This window comes from Podarcis raffonei, chromosome 8, assembly GCF_027172205.1.
Source record: "Podarcis raffonei isolate rPodRaf1 chromosome 8, rPodRaf1.pri, whole genome shotgun sequence".
Classification (NCBI taxonomy): domain Eukaryota; kingdom Metazoa; phylum Chordata; class Lepidosauria; order Squamata; family Lacertidae; genus Podarcis; species Podarcis raffonei.
Genome location: NC_070609.1, coordinates 33,932,758 through 33,947,578, shown reverse-complemented (window position 1 = coordinate 33,947,578; position 14,821 = coordinate 33,932,758). Strand labels below are relative to the sequence as shown.

Below are 14,821 nucleotides of genomic sequence, written 5' to 3'. Positions count from 1 at the left end.
TCAGCCAGGAAGCTTACTGGGTGAACTTGAGCCAGTCACTTACTCTCAGCCTTATCTACCTCACAGGGTTGTTGTGTGAATTAAAGTAGTAGGGAGAGACCCTAATGTGTGCCACTTTTAGCTCCTTGGAAGGAAAGGTGGTATATAAATGTAATCAATTACTAAATAAATATATCTGGAAGCCAGAGAAGCGGGAAAGAACTACCTGAACCAAACCCGTCAATACCACAGAATATCAGGGACTTTTGGGTTGCGGGGGGAGAAGGCACGACTCCTGGGCGCAGAAAGCAAAGCCCCGAATGCCGACAGGGACACCGACGGCGGGCCTTCCTAGCCCACAGAGAGGGAAGGAGACGGACACCTAACAAGCTCTGCCTCTTGGCGCGAGATGCGAGCACCTCGCCCGTAGGGAGGAGAACTGGGGACACCTCACCCACCCGCCCCAAGGGAAGGAAGGGCTAGAACTGGGGCCGAAGCCACGCCGGCACGGTCGGAATACCTGGAGCCAGGGGCGTGGGCGCCGGAGAGAAACAGTGAGGGCTGCCGGAAAGGGAGGAAGAAGCCGAGGAGGGAGAATCGCCCGACGACCCGCCCTCCCGTTGGGTTATTTATATATCTCCCCTCACTTGCAGACGTATTGTGAAGGGCTGGCACTTCTCTCCGGCCTCAAACTCAGCCGCGGAGGGAGACTCCCTCCTCTTCCTTCTCCTCCTGCTTAGAGGCGGCCCAGAAGGGCAGCAGAATACAGCCTCAGCGGAGCCCCCGCCCCACGTTCAAGGGACTGAGCGCGAAGGCCTCGCTGGAGCAGCGACGCCAGAGGCCGGACTGGGGTGCGGAGGAGACCCGGGAGAGAAGGGCCGAAGAGGCCCTCAAGGAAGGGAGGAGACCCCCTCGCCGCCCACCCCGGGAGCCCAGAGAGGGGGAGAAAGAGGCGCCCGAGGAGGCGCCCCATGCCCGGCGCAGGCCCTCCCCGCCGAGCGCTTAGCCTCACCCATGCCTGCGTGCGTCCGTCGCTCTCTCTTCCCTCCAAAGGCGGCGGCAGCGGCGGCGGCTATATGGCGGGCGGGGCCGGAGCGGTGGGCCAAGCGGACGCGCCGGGAGGCGGAGGACGGGGCCGAAAGGGAAGCCGACGGCGGCCGAAGCGGGACAGAAAGCCTCGGTGGCACCGAGCGCCCGAGACCGGCCCCTTTCCTGAGCACGCCCCTTTTTTAAAGAGACAGTTGGGCGGAGCTGAGGGCGGGGCGAGGAGGAAGAGGCCGGCTTGAGACCCGGACAGAGACAGAGCGCTTCGGGCGGGATGCAGGAGCGGGTGAAATCCCGGCCGGGCAGGCTGTGGCAGCGAAAGGAGACGGGCATCTGGTGGCCGCTCCGAAGGAGGCAGTTTTTGTTGTGGCCTGAATTTCCTTAGGCGAGGAGAGCCCGCTTCCTCCGCTGCGTAAAGTGATAAGGCGGGGTGTGTGTGTTTGTATTTGATGAGAGTCAGTCCGTTAAATTAGTCGATTTCAGATATTTTGACGGTTTCGGAAAGGGGCCTCCTCCCCCCACTAGTTAATCAGTGCTTTAAAAATACAAGAACTTTAAGCACCATCACAAAATTATTTCCAGCAATATGTTATCCTCTTGCAGCACAAAGAGTCTTGTGGCACCTAAAGGCTAACACATTTATTATGGTATAACCTTTTGTGTTACTCTGAATTATAGGTCAGAACATTATGCATCAGATGAAGTTGACCGTAGGTCATGAAATCTTGTCCCACAACAAATCATTTACCCTTTCAAGTTACCACTCTTTGTCACCTAAGAAGAGACATTCCTCCTCCTCCTCCTGTGTAGGAGGGACCATCTCTTCTAAGGTGAAGACTGCACACATAGAATCTAAAAATAAAAAACCCACAACTTTTTTGAAGTGCCTCTTTCGAAATGAAGTAAAAAACAGCTAAAGAGTGCAGTATTCAGTTGGGCCCTAGCTCCTTCCTTTATTAGAATATTTTGTGCCCACCTTTGGTACCCAAAAACAATACAAAACAGAGCATCTATTTAAAAATGGGGTGGGGGGTGTTGCACATGTGAAAGGCTATGAATGCAAAGCCACCTGCCACCCACCAGGGGGGTCTCAGCAATGGTTGTAGCATTTAGGCAGTCTCCTGTGTGGCCTTTTAGGTACCAATTAAATAGTGCTCACAACAAACTGGCACCCAGTAGAGCTGCTTGAGAACAAGTTTTTAAAGTTCATTTCAGCTGGGCCAAGTTATTAACCTCACTACTGTATTTTGAACTGGCGGAAGTTTCTCAGAAGTCTGCAAAGACAGCCCGTTATGTAACACACTGCAGTAGTCTAGCCTGGAGGTTAATAGTGTAGACAAACATGGCTCAGATTATTTCTGTTGCAGAGTGGGGCAGGTTAGATGGGGATCATTTTATGTCAGATGTGCTACCTGGATTGTCTTTAATGAAGTAGAACTTTATCCAGTAAATTAAAAATCCAGTAGCAATATTGGATGCACAAAGAGCTTTTAAAGGAACTAAAGAATTGTAGGTTTAGAAGGGACCCCCTGAGGGTCATCCAGTTCAATCCCCCCCCTTCTGCCCCACAATGCAAAAATCCTGCTTGCAGCTATCCCTGGGAGGGCTCAAACCACCAACCTTCTGGTTAACAACCACACCCATTGACCCATTGGGCCACTCAGGCTGTGAACCTGCCTCAGGTGTGTTTGTATGCACAATCTCATCCAACGCAAACTTTTCCACTCAAATGAGCCATCCACCAACAACACTGCCATCCTCTTAGCGTGGAGCCTGTTTATTAGCCGTCATCCATTACTGACCCCGGACACTGCTCTATTGCTTTCACAGCCTCTGAGGCATAGCAGAACTGAGTGTTAGCAGCATGGGCAGAATTAATTTTTAAGAGAGAATAAGTGTTTGAGCTTCCATGCAAATAAAGCTCTCTGACAGAGAAGCTATCCCTCCAAATTCCAGTAAGGGTTTGGGGACAGGGTGGTCATGGCAGCTGGCTGGGCTTACGCATCAGGGAGGGAAAGGTCCAGTTGCACCCTTTTATTACCTGCATGTCCCGGGGCTGATTCCACTCCCCACTGCAGGGTGGATACGGGGAGGGGAGGGGAGCAGCAACAGAGAGAAACGAAGCAGAACTCCAGGAAGGACACCCACAGAAACATTTTAAGGTGTCCTTTTATTAAAATGTGCGTCACTGTTCTGTGTGGCTTGCTTTGCTGTTGTCCGGCTGTCAGTGTGTTTCCTGGGACAGCCGCTGTGGCCTCAGCACTCGAGCCCGACCTAGGGGAGCCTTCAGGTGGTTCGTGGCCTGTGGCTCCCACCCATGGCAATGTAGACGTCAATGGGGACGTTGGGCAGGGTCAGGCAGTGGCACCCTGGACATCTTCGCAGCTGCCTGCCCAAAAGACAGAGAGAGTTGATCCCTGCATTTGTTAGGAGCTGCATATTCATATGCACTGTGCAAAATGGAATGTGTCTCAGAATGTCATTCTATTTAAAATAAAATAAAATCCAAGTTCCAATTTCAAACAGACCTTAGGTGCTCCACTTTACTAACACAGGCAATCATTTCCATGTGTGGAGCTAGTAAGTGGGTGCAACTCACCAGGACCCATGATGGGAGGTGCTCAAGACAAGGACAGATTCCTCTAGTTAACATTGTTGTACCAAGTCTTACCTTTGGGGACACCCCCCCTTGATGTTTTGGACTACAGCTCCCATCAACCTCTGATTTGAGTTGTAGTCCAAAACATCAGGAGGGAACCAAGTTGAGGACAGCTGGATATTTGCCTGCACAAGCCCCACTGGACTAAATGAAATATATTAATTATATTAATTAGCACATGGCAGGGTGGGGGGAGATCTGGATTTGCCACTTCAGGCATCAAAACATTGTGGGCCAGGGGAACGTCAATTCCAGATTTTCCCATCTACCTTCAAAATGCTGCACAGAGAGCGTGACAAAGCACAGTACAGTTGTTGTTCTTAATCATTACTATTTATATTTGTATCCCACGTTTCCTCCCAAGAGATCAAGGTGGCTTACATGGTTCTCCACTCCCATTTTATCCTCACAACAACCCTGTGAGTTAGGTTAGGCTGAAAGTGAGTGACTGGCCCAAGGTCACCTAGTGAGCTTTATGGCCGAGAGGGGATTTGACCCCTGGTCTCCCTGGTCATAGTCTTATACTTTCTGTAGACATCTATTGCCTGTTAGTCTCCCTACCACCAGGAAAATAATATATTTTATCCACTCCACACATATTTTCTTGACCATTTCTATCCCTCATCAGCTAATTTAGTCTAACAGCCTTTCATCTGGTCTCTGCATAAGCTGCAGTCAGACTAGCAACTGACAACTGTTGACTGAGCCCTGTGAGGTTTGCCTATGACTAGAAGTAATTTGCTGCTAAATTACCAAAAGATGATCCAGAGCAAGTTTGGTGTCATTTCTTCCGCGCTGCCTGATGGTTTGGGTGTACAGTGGTACCTCAGGTTAAGTACTTAATTCGTTCTGGAAGTCTGTTCTTAACCTGAAACTGTTCTTAACCTGAAGCACCACTTTAGCTAATGGGGTCTCCCGCTGCCGCCGCACCGCTGGAGCACAATTTCTATTCATATCCTGAAGCAAAGTTCTTAACCTGAGGTACTGTTTCTGGGTTAGCGGAGTCTGTAACCTGAAGCATCTATAACCTGAAGCGTATGTAACCTGAGGTACCACTGTAACTAGTTCTGTCCACCCATATTTTCAGAGGCAGATTCCCTCATACACTTGGCTGCTCAATGCAATAGAAGACGGGTTAGCACCTGCTCTCCACAGAAAGAAGAGTCGTGGCAGTTTAGGGAAACAGGAACCTGCCTTTTTTGAAGTCCATCTAGCCCATTATCATCTATGCTGACTGGCAGTGGCTCTCCGGGGACTGAGGCAAGAGCAGTTTCCAGGCCTGCTTGGCTATAGCAGAGACTAAACCTCGGACCTTCTGTGTGCAAAGGAAATGCTCTGCCAACTGAGCCACCATGGCCCTTCTCCTTCAGCTGTGGTGCCAGGGCTGAATCCTGCCTGTCCCGCTGTGAAACGTTTCCTTACCTTGTTGCAGTGCGCTCAGGGGCAACTGGCTCCTGTGTTTCGGGGGCAGTCGCCAGGCTGGGAGAATCTCCTGCCTCTATTGGAAATCTCCGAGCTTGTGGGGTCTCTTGGGAGCTCATGTCCGAGCCCCAGACCTGTCTATGGAAGAGAAGGGTTCAGTGGGACATCCCTCTGCCTCTGCCCCTGCCCCTGCCCCAGGCCCATCCACCTACTCCAAAATGCCAGCTGGGTAAGCAACTCAAGGAGCATCACACACCAGCCTCGGATGCTCCTGGTTCTTCTGAGGGTCCCCTGCCCCACTCTCAGGCCTCACAAGTGGCTGTTCAGAAGACATATCTGCCAATACCAATGAATTATTTACTCCAATGGTTCGTTTTAGGGTTGTGATCTTTTGAAAAATATTCTTAATGTCTACAGTGTTTTTGTATATGCTGCCTGCTTAGATAATACATTGATATGCAAGTCACAGAAAGAGAGGGGAGCAAGAGAGAATCTGGTTTATGGGATTGGAAATGCAGCAATAGTGTGTTCACAAGGGGGAGTGGATCCCATGTATTTGTGCATCGCTAAACATCCCATAGTTCTACATTTCTGACCATGTATGAAAGAACTCAGAGGGGTGCCAGAAGCTGCCTGGAAGCCCCAGCCAACCCCATACTTCAGCTGCTAGGAAGGTAAGTATCTGTCTTCCTGTTCCTGTCCCCCCGCCCCCCCCCCACACTACAGTATGGCTGCAACATTATTTAAAACAACTTCACCTTGTACCTTCAACCGAAACCTGACACAGAAATTGCGCAGGGGAGGCCTTTTCTTGGTGTGGAGAAAAGTTCGGCCCAGGCCCTCTAAACGGACTCCAGGCCAGCCCAGCCCAATACATTTCACTGTTCCCAAGGCAAAGGGCAAGAGGACAGCCGCTACCCATCCTGCAGAGGAAAGTTGCTGGGCTTGCAAGTGAATCACAAGCAACAGGGTGGTGTCCTCTGCTGCACTCAAGGCTCCAGGTTAGTTTTTTGGGGGGCAGGGCAGACCACATAGCATGAACAACTCCAACCAAGGGGAACAGCTTGGGGTGTTAAGGAGCAGCAGCTGAGGGACCACTGCTATTGCCACTGCCCCCCAGAATCTACCACCTGAGGTGGTCGCTCCACTCTGCCTCATGACAGGGCCGACTGGTTCCACTCCTGCTTTGGTTGAGTATTGTTTGGGTGGCCCCACCATGGGATGCCTGGAGTCTGGCATCCTGGGCCGGCCCATTCTTCTGCCTTGCCCTTGGCTCCTCCATCCCAGCCTTACCTATCAAAGGCGGAGGAGTGCTCCCTAAGAGTCCACTGGGCAGGTTGAAGCGCCTATTGCAAAGGGCAGGCTGGGACGGAGCCCAGAGGGAGGCAGCGGCTCAGTGGCATTGTGACTCAGAAGGGCTACGCTTGCATCACAATGCATCCTGGCCTTCTCTCTGCTGATGGTCTCCAGGGCAGGGAATCCTAGGCTGAAAGCTCAGCCCAAGCCAGCCTGGCCCATTCCCTTCCTAGCCTTGCAGACAAGGAACTCAAGAGTCACTTCTTGCTCTCTGACAATATCCATCCATAATGGCATCCAAATTTGGGACGTTTGTGAGAGGACAATCTCATTTACATTCGCAAACCAGCCAACCCTATATGCTTTGCCCCTATTGTAGCACCAGTGTCTTCTATTACCCCAGGTAAGAGCTTCTTTATTCATATCAGCTGACAGGTTTATATGATACCTCCAAGGATTCAGTGTTGCTCAGCTCCTAGGAATTTTCCCTTTAACAAACCCTCCTCCTCCTCCAGCCTCTCTAGTGATGTGGCGTTCAGGTCCTCCTGAGGCACAAAGGTGATGCTAGAAAACCTGTCTCTCTTGTCTTCCTTAATGTGTGGCACAGAATGAAAATGCCCACAGTGCCTTAAAGATGCCAAGCAGAAGTTGGGACTCCACCACCATGGGTCTGTTTAGAGCAGGGATGAGGAACCTGTGGCTCTCTAGATGTCCTTGGGCTACAGTTCCCTTTGTCCATGCTAACTGGAGCTAAGGGGAGCTGGAGTCTACCAACGTCTGTTGGACCACAAGTTCCCCATCTCTGGTTTAGAAAGAGAAACACCAGTCTTTACCTAATGGGTAAGGGAGGGATCAGCTTAATTTTGGTTTCTAACTTTCTAGTGTACAACATGGGCCTTGAAGATTTCTTTTGAAAAACCACTTACAATGGATATATTTGTTTCCAAACTCCAAGTTATGTCATCTCAACCCCTCAGCTCTTGAGTTATTCATACATTTAACATCATAGCTGCATAGTTCCAGGTCTTGCTACCAACATACAAGATGGTGGTCTTCAGTTTCCCCAAAAGCACCAACATCAAAGCCCAAAGTGCTATCAGGCAGCCATTATTACAGAAGTCCAAAGAACAAAATTACTGTTGCATTTTCTTTCAGAATCTGATCATCTTCTTTATAAAGATCTGCTTGAACTGCTGGGACCTTTTAGCTTATAAAAAAATGGTAATTGTGAGAGGTTCTCTAGTTAACAGATGATGGAGAAAAACAAGAAGGAAAAAACCCCATCAGACCCTGCTGTTAAATTTCTCTGATAAACCTGAATGGCCCTTCAGAAGGCATAATGCTCAGTTAGGTGCCCTACTGGGGTTAAAATTAGTTTTGGGGTTCATTTTGACAGAATATTTTTGCAAATTCTAGAAGCTCTCTGTTGTGCACACAAATAGGTGTGCAGTCATAAGTTTGGGAAGTGTGTGTGTTCTCTTCCTTTCAGAGGTTCCAGATGAAACACTGCTGTCTTAGAGGGGATGGGCAATGAGACTGGATACATTGCCAAAATAGGGGCTAGCACTAGCCACTATCCTCTTGGAGAATACAGTGAGTGGGAGGGTGAAGGAGATGCCATACGCTCCAACATTCCTCAGCAAATAGGGACATTCTATTGGTGTAGAATAGAATGTCCCTATTTTCTAAGAAATGTTGGAGGGCATGCTATCTGGCCAGAAGGGTAGGATACTGAGGAGTGAGGGAATAGAGGAGAGGCAGTGGGAATGGCATTGGAGGCCCACCAGCCTGCTGTAGGTCTTCAAGGACAGGAATAAAAGCAGCTGCATCCTTCAGTTTCTGTTTGGATAGTTCTTCCTTGGGGGTCTTGATGAGTGAGAGAGCAAGTTATTTGGAGCAAAGCCCCTGCTTGGCTTCTGGCTGCAAATGCCTCTAGGGCATCTCTCCCTGTGCCCAGACGCAACCCACGAGGCTACTGTACCACACTGGCTCTCTCTGTGCTGATAAGTCCCATTATATATCATAGATGAGTGATTTGAAGTAGACCACGGACTGATCCCCAGCAATTCCAGCAGCCACAGGTGCAACTGTGGTGTTCACAGATATAGAAGCACATACAAAGCCCCCCTCCCGCAGTGCCCACAGGTTCCCTTCTCTGTACTTGAAATTTGGTTTGAATGAACATGTTGCGTTGTGTGTGGCACCCACAACAGATTATCTGGTTTGCAGATGTGTCCAATGACAAACTCTTATCTTAAGGAAATCATCTCACTGAATAAGAAAATGGTTGAGGGAATTAGAATACTTACTCTTAAGAGTTGCCTGACGTAGTTAGACCCAAATCCTGCCAAGTAGCCTCAAGCCAGCAGACTTCCATGATGGGGAAAAGGAGACTAACTTAATTGTCCATGTTCACCCTGGACAAATAAAGAGGTTCACTACACTACAGTATGGACTATATTCATCTCTTACCCAAGGCCTCAAAGCTGTAGGCCTCTTGGCAGGTTAACCCATCACCCCCCTGGAGGGCACTGGAGGAAGCTGAGGGTTTGGGCAATGCAGGCTCTCCAAGGAAGCATGACTGCTTTCCTCCCATTGGTGCAAAACTACTACCTCCAGCCCGGGGTCCTCAGGTAACACAAGGTTGCATCACAATGGGGGCTCAAAGTTTCAGGATGTCCAACCTCAGTTTCACCCCTCATCAAAGGACCTTGTCTGGGCAGGAAAAATGATCTAGCATCCTGGGCTGCAACCAATGCAGACCCTGGTCTGGGAGGCGAAGGACGGCGATGTATATACTTTGTGATGACATGATGTCCTGAGAATGACAGATGAGCACGTTCAAGACACAATGGAGGAGTTTCTTCTCTCCCATGGTTACCAGATGGGTAAAACCATTGGAGAAGGGACATATTCAAAGGTCAAGGAAGCTTTTTCAAAAAAACACCAACGAAAAGTGGCCGTGAAAATTATAGACAAAATGGGAGGACCAGAAGGTAAGAGCCAGGAAAAAGCATTAAGCACAAGACAGATAAGGTTCTGCCAGTTCACACACCTAAATCGAGGAACGAATAGGCCCAGTAGGTTGTATTTTCCTCCAGGGAGTTGGGATCCTCTGGCACAATTGCCTGCAATTGTCATTGAAACACTCTGCAAAAGCATTGCCATTCCTCTGAATGGAGACTGGGCTGTCTTTGCCGATGTGGCTGACTAGATTGTTCTACTACAACATGTAGCAAACTGCATACTACTTTGCAGGATTTGTCCTTTCTGCAGGTGCTTCACCAGACTATTTGGGGTGGGGTGGGGAGAAGAGGAGGTAAGGACAGTGAACTAAAGATCCCTAAGAGCAAGCAGCAACAGCCTACTCCTCTATCTTGTCTGGAAATACGGGGCCCCTTTAAACATTACTCTAGTTTTGTCCAAATTGCTTTAATGCAAGTGGTAAAAGGAACCAACAAAACAGCAGGGCTGATTATGCAGCAACCAACAAAGGAAGCTCCCCATGGGAAGACGTCTGAGGTTAGTCCTTGCCCATGGAAGTGGCATTGCTATTCAGCCTGTTGTGGACAGTTGGGAAGGGTGTGTGTGTCACAGCTCCAGCTTTTTGCTGGAGGGCCAAGTGGCACAGAGCAGCTTCCAACCAGCTAAAACTGGTACACTAGCTGTGGCTTTTTATTGACACATAGAGCCTGGCCATAGTTATCCATGGTCTGGCATTCTCCTAGTTAGTACAATGGGTTGTGTGGGGACCAGCTTTGAAGATTGCTTGGGAAGGATAGCTAGTTCCAGACACAGATGCAAGCTTCCTCACTAGGATCAGGTATTGGAAACACATTTCACCAATAATGGTCTCCACTTGCTCCTGGCGTGTTTTCAAGTGCAATTCTAGGTGCTAAGTTTTCAATCCATGGCTTATGATCTGGGCACCTGGTGGAACATTCCAACATTGACCAGTCCAAGCCCCAAAATCTTTGAAGGTCTTCCTCACTCCCTTGTTGGAGGGGTGCTGAGTGGCAATTAGGAAGAGGACATTTTCCCAGGGAAGCTTGCCCAGGACCTGCTTAGAGGTCTTTTAGGCACCAGGCAAACCCCTATTTATTTTCTCAACCTTTTTAAAACTAGATAGTTTTTCACATTCGTTTCTAGTGTACTGTTTTAGCATACTGAAAGTCAGCATATAAATGCTTTTAATGGAATCATACCTCCACCCATGGTGGGATTGTACTAGAGTGCAAGAATTTTGGGCAATGGTATTCAGAGAAATTGATAAGATTTTAAACTACCACTTTATCCCAACTTCTCAATTAGCCCTTTTATTTATATTTGTCGGGGGTGATAAAAATTTGCATAATAAAGACTTGCTAGTACACCTGCTTATAGTAGCTAGAATGACCATGGCACCGTTTTCAAAAAATTGGGACAGGGCCAATCTTACTACTTGGTACACTGAAGTTTCTTATTGCCTGCTGGAAATACTAATAAGCTATGAGTCCTTAGGGGCCAAAGAAAAATGGATTTCATGCCTGTTTGGTGTGACTTTATTTCATTTGTAAGCAAAGAGGAACATGGCCAAGGAATCCCCCTCGGCCTATGAACTAATATGACTTATAAAGTATTCAAATGTCCTGAATCAAATGTAGTAACTTTCCCTTGTATAAAAGGGCATATGTTTTGTAACTCTCTTTTTTTTAACCATTACATCTATGCTGTAAATAGTTCCAGTCACTACCTCCCACACATTCACATACCTGTGGTTCATTTATTATGGCTTTATTTTATGTCTTTGTTTGACAGTGAGCTGTAATTGGTGGTGGACTATGTATATTGTCATCATGTCTTGTTTGAGAACTTCCCTGGTACCATCATGGTCATTAACAGAAACACATAATTTCCCTGGAGGGACTCCTGCTTTAATTTTACCAGGAATATGTAAATAAGCTCTTCTCCAGCCAGCTTAGTTGCTAGTTAGCCCCTGAAGCATCTTTGCTTGGTCTGCCATTTCCCTCTGCAGAGTTTATCGAGAGATTCCTGCCCAGAGAGCTCCAGATCGTCAAGCGCTTGGACCACAAGAACATCATCCGAGTGTACGAGATGCTGGAGTCAACGGACGGGAAGATCTACCTGGTGATGGAACTAGCAGAGGATGGAGACGTGTTTGACTGTGTCCTGCAAGGGGGGCCCCTGCCTGAGAGCCGGGCCAAATCGCTCTTCCGCCAGCTGGTGGAAGCAATCCGCTACTGCCACAGCTGTGGGGTGGCACACCGTGACCTCAAGTGCGAGAATGCGCTCCTGCAGGGTTTCAACCTGAAACTGACCGATTTCGGATTTGCCAAGCTGCTCCCCAAAAACCGGAAGGAGCTGAGCCAGACATTCTGTGGCAGCACAGCCTACGCAGCCCCCGAGGTGCTGCAGGGCGTGCCCCACGACAGCCGGAAAGGTGACATTTGGAGCATGGGCGTGGTTCTCTACGTCATGCTCTGTGCAAACCTGCCCTTTGACGACACGGATATCCCCAAGATGCTGTGCCATCAGCAGAAGGGGGTCTCCATTCCTGGCCACTTGGGGATTTCTGAGGAATGCCAGGACCTCCTCAAAAGCCTGTTGGAACCGGACATGATCCTGAGACCTTCCATCGAAGAAGTGAGTTGGCACCCGTGGTTAGCAAGCTCCTGAGAAAAGGACCATGTCAAAAACTCTCCCCAAATAAAAGGGGACAGGCTGTTTCCAAAATGCTCACATATATTTTAACGTTATGCTCAGTTTCTGGTCTATCCTTGCCCAATTCTTTGCACACTTCCCCCTCTCACTGGGCAAATTTGAAGTGGCCCCGGCCTCCAGAGATATATGAACAAGAGCAGAGAGGTGTGTCTTCCCTTGCCAGTCTCTCTCTCTGCCATCCAAAGCTGCCTCTAAGAAGCATTCCAATACAGACTAAGGGCATGTGTGATGACTCTTAAGGAGGGTGATTGGCTCCTCCCCAGCTGCCTCTTAAAGGCACTGTTTTCAGTGGGCATCCCACAGGAGTAGTTGCTACTTTGCAAAAAATATTCCCCCATGTCAAATATAAAACCCTAAGAAGCTGTCTTGTACTGACCCATAAATCCATCTAGCTCAGCATTTTTAGCTCCAGCCTAAAAGAAGAGGTAAAAAGCTCCAGCCTACACCAACCTGGTGCTGTGAAGATGTTTTAGACTAAACAAATGCAGGGCAGCAGGTTGGCAGAGACTGGTCTGCTCTGATAGGGAGGTTTTTCCCAGGCTGGTACCTCAAGAGCATTTTAACTGGAGGCCTCAGGCATGTAGAGCACAGGGTCTGCTGAGTGACAGCCCGTCCTTCCATAGCTGATAGATATATCTAACAAGCTTCTGTAATCTCTTTGGCTACGAGTGGGGAAAGAGCAAATTGAGGCCACTAATAGGGCAGGAAAGACACCCTAGAGCCCTTGCAGCCAGAAGCCAAGCAGGGGCTGTGGATGACTTGCTCCCAAGAGCGCTCTTTCTCCCTTCTCATGAAGGCCACAAAGAAGGAACTTTCCAAACAGAAGCTGAAGGAAGTAGCTGCTTTTATTTTTGTCATGGTGGACCTAGAGCTGGGGGGGGGGGAATCCCACTGCCACTCCCACATTCTCTCTCCTCTTCAGCCACCCCTAAACACCTTGCCCTTCAGACTAGAGGGTACAGCTCCTTCACCCTCCTATTCCACCATATCTTCCAAGAGGATAGTGGCTAGTTGTAACCCCTATTCTGGCAATGCAGCCTGTCTTGTTGCTCATCCCCTCTAAGACAGCAGTGTGTTATTTGGCATCTCTGAAAGGAAGAGAATCATAGAATGGCAGAGTTGGAAGAGACCCCAAGGGTCATCTAGTCCAACCCCCTACAATGCAGGAATCAAAGCTAACGAATCTCTGGCAGGTGGGCAGCCAACCTCGGTTGAAAAACCACTACCTTCCGAAGTTGTCGATTCCACTGTCAAACAGTTATCAGCGTCAGAAAGTTCTTCCTAAGACTTTGAATCTGAACTGAATTTGAAAAAACACACATTTCCCAAACTATGGCTGCCACACCTACTTGCACAACAGGGTTGGCTGGGGGAGGGGGGAGTCAAGAAACCAATATCACCAGGCCATTTCTGTAGAACTCTTTTAATTGCTGTTAACGGCAAGTCTGTAAAAGGTTCAGGAGAAAGTCATCATTACAAAACTAAACAGCTGTTAGAGTCACTTCTTCACCCCAGCTAGAAAACAGTCCAGGGAGTTGCAGTATAATTTAAAAATGAGAGAATATTGCACAACCAAGAGAGAAGAAAATGAACTATGGAGAATTATGATGAAATCAGAGCCTCAGTGCTTTTCCCCAACCCCAACTGGGAATGAACCTCGTCCCCTTGGAAGGCTACCTCCTTGAAACAGAATCTGGCTCTCTACTACCATGCTTTGCCCCATCATCACAAAGACACATCTAAAAAAACAAGCTGACCCAGGAGCCACAGATGTCCCTTGACAACCACCATCCCTCTCAGACACTTGGATTTGGGCTCTTCTAGGCAGATGTCACACCACTGATTCTTGGCACCCCTATGCTCTGCTAAACTCAATGAGATCCAGTCTTCAAGGGGATATAGAACATAGCTCATTTTCTAAAATATCTTCTTGTCCTGTGGCTTAGCCAGGCCCTCATATGGATGATTAAGACACATCCAAAAGCAGCCCCCTCAAGACTGTGGTGGAGCTCGTACCTGCAAACGCAGGGAACATTCATTTTTGCACTACGCTGGAGAAAGACAGTGGGGCACACGCTACCCTACCCCCCAAAAAACTATCCTATTTTAGATCACAGGAATAGAAGTGGCCTTATACCAGCAACTCGGGCAGAAGGCCAAACCCACCTCCTGCTGCTACATGATCCTTCTATAAAGGGAGATGGCAGGGACCGAGACAGGGATGCAGCATGTATGTATGTGCTCCACCACTGATCCCCATTTCAGAAGCAACAGCTCATGTGAACCGAGGACAAACACAACAAGAAATACTGTGAACAAAGCAACCAAGAAACTTGGGTGCTTCACTCTCCTTAATCTGCTTTTAGGGCTGACTCTGTTGCTAGTTTCCTCCAAATGGGGGTTCCTTTACATGGGCTGGCTCATACAGGAGCCTGCAAACATGTCTCCACGCCATCAGAAGCCTCTAGGAAAGGTGACTGTAGCAGCTATAAATTCTGACAGCTACTAAGCGACCCATGGAGAGCCTCCTTCCAGCTCTCGCACAGCACTGCTGCGTGCTCACTTCCTTACTTTCCTTTTGGCAGTGTTTGGCTTCCAATAGGAGCAGGAAAGAGAAATAAGTAGCAGGAACTTTCTTATTCCTGTCTGGTACTCTTAAGAAGCCAGGCACTATTGAGAAGATGAATGAATGAGCAGCAG

The 14,821-nt window shown here is 48.6% G+C and overlaps 3 protein-coding genes across 3 annotated transcripts in view; 1 reads left to right on the top strand and 2 right to left on the bottom strand.

The window, feature by feature from the left end:
- KPNA6 (karyopherin subunit alpha 6) overlaps positions 1–1,187 on the bottom strand; it is a 29,741-nt gene extending 28,554 nt beyond the window's left edge. Inside the window, exon 1 of the mRNA XM_053399115.1 lies at positions 992–1,187. Coding sequence (XP_053255090.1) covers positions 992–995 — 4 coding nt within the window. The 5' untranslated portion in view covers positions 996–1,187. The remainder of the gene's footprint in view (positions 1–991) is intronic.
- Positions 1,188–3,174: 1,987 nt separating this feature from the next.
- FAM229A (family with sequence similarity 229 member A) lies at positions 3,175–8,941 on the bottom strand. The gene is made up of 5 exons (XM_053399113.1): positions 8,710–8,941; positions 6,398–7,639; positions 5,863–6,027; positions 5,105–5,242; positions 3,175–3,412 (listed from the first exon to the last, which is right to left on the bottom strand). Exons 3-5 carry the CDS (start codon positions 6,024–6,026, stop codon positions 3,310–3,312), a joined length of 405 nt encoding a protein of 134 aa, XP_053255088.1. The 5' UTR covers position 6,027; positions 6,398–7,639; positions 8,710–8,941; the 3' UTR covers positions 3,175–3,309.
- A 151-nt stretch (positions 8,942–9,092) lies between these two features.
- Positions 9,093–12,143, top strand: TSSK3 (testis specific serine kinase 3). Its single transcript, XM_053399112.1, has 2 exons — positions 9,093–9,396; positions 11,415–12,143. The coding sequence occupies exons 1-2, from the start codon at positions 9,225–9,227 to the stop codon at positions 12,074–12,076; spliced, it is 834 nt and encodes a 277-aa protein (XP_053255087.1). The 5' UTR covers positions 9,093–9,224; the 3' UTR covers positions 12,077–12,143.
- The last annotated feature ends 2,678 nt before the right edge of the window (positions 12,144–14,821 follow it).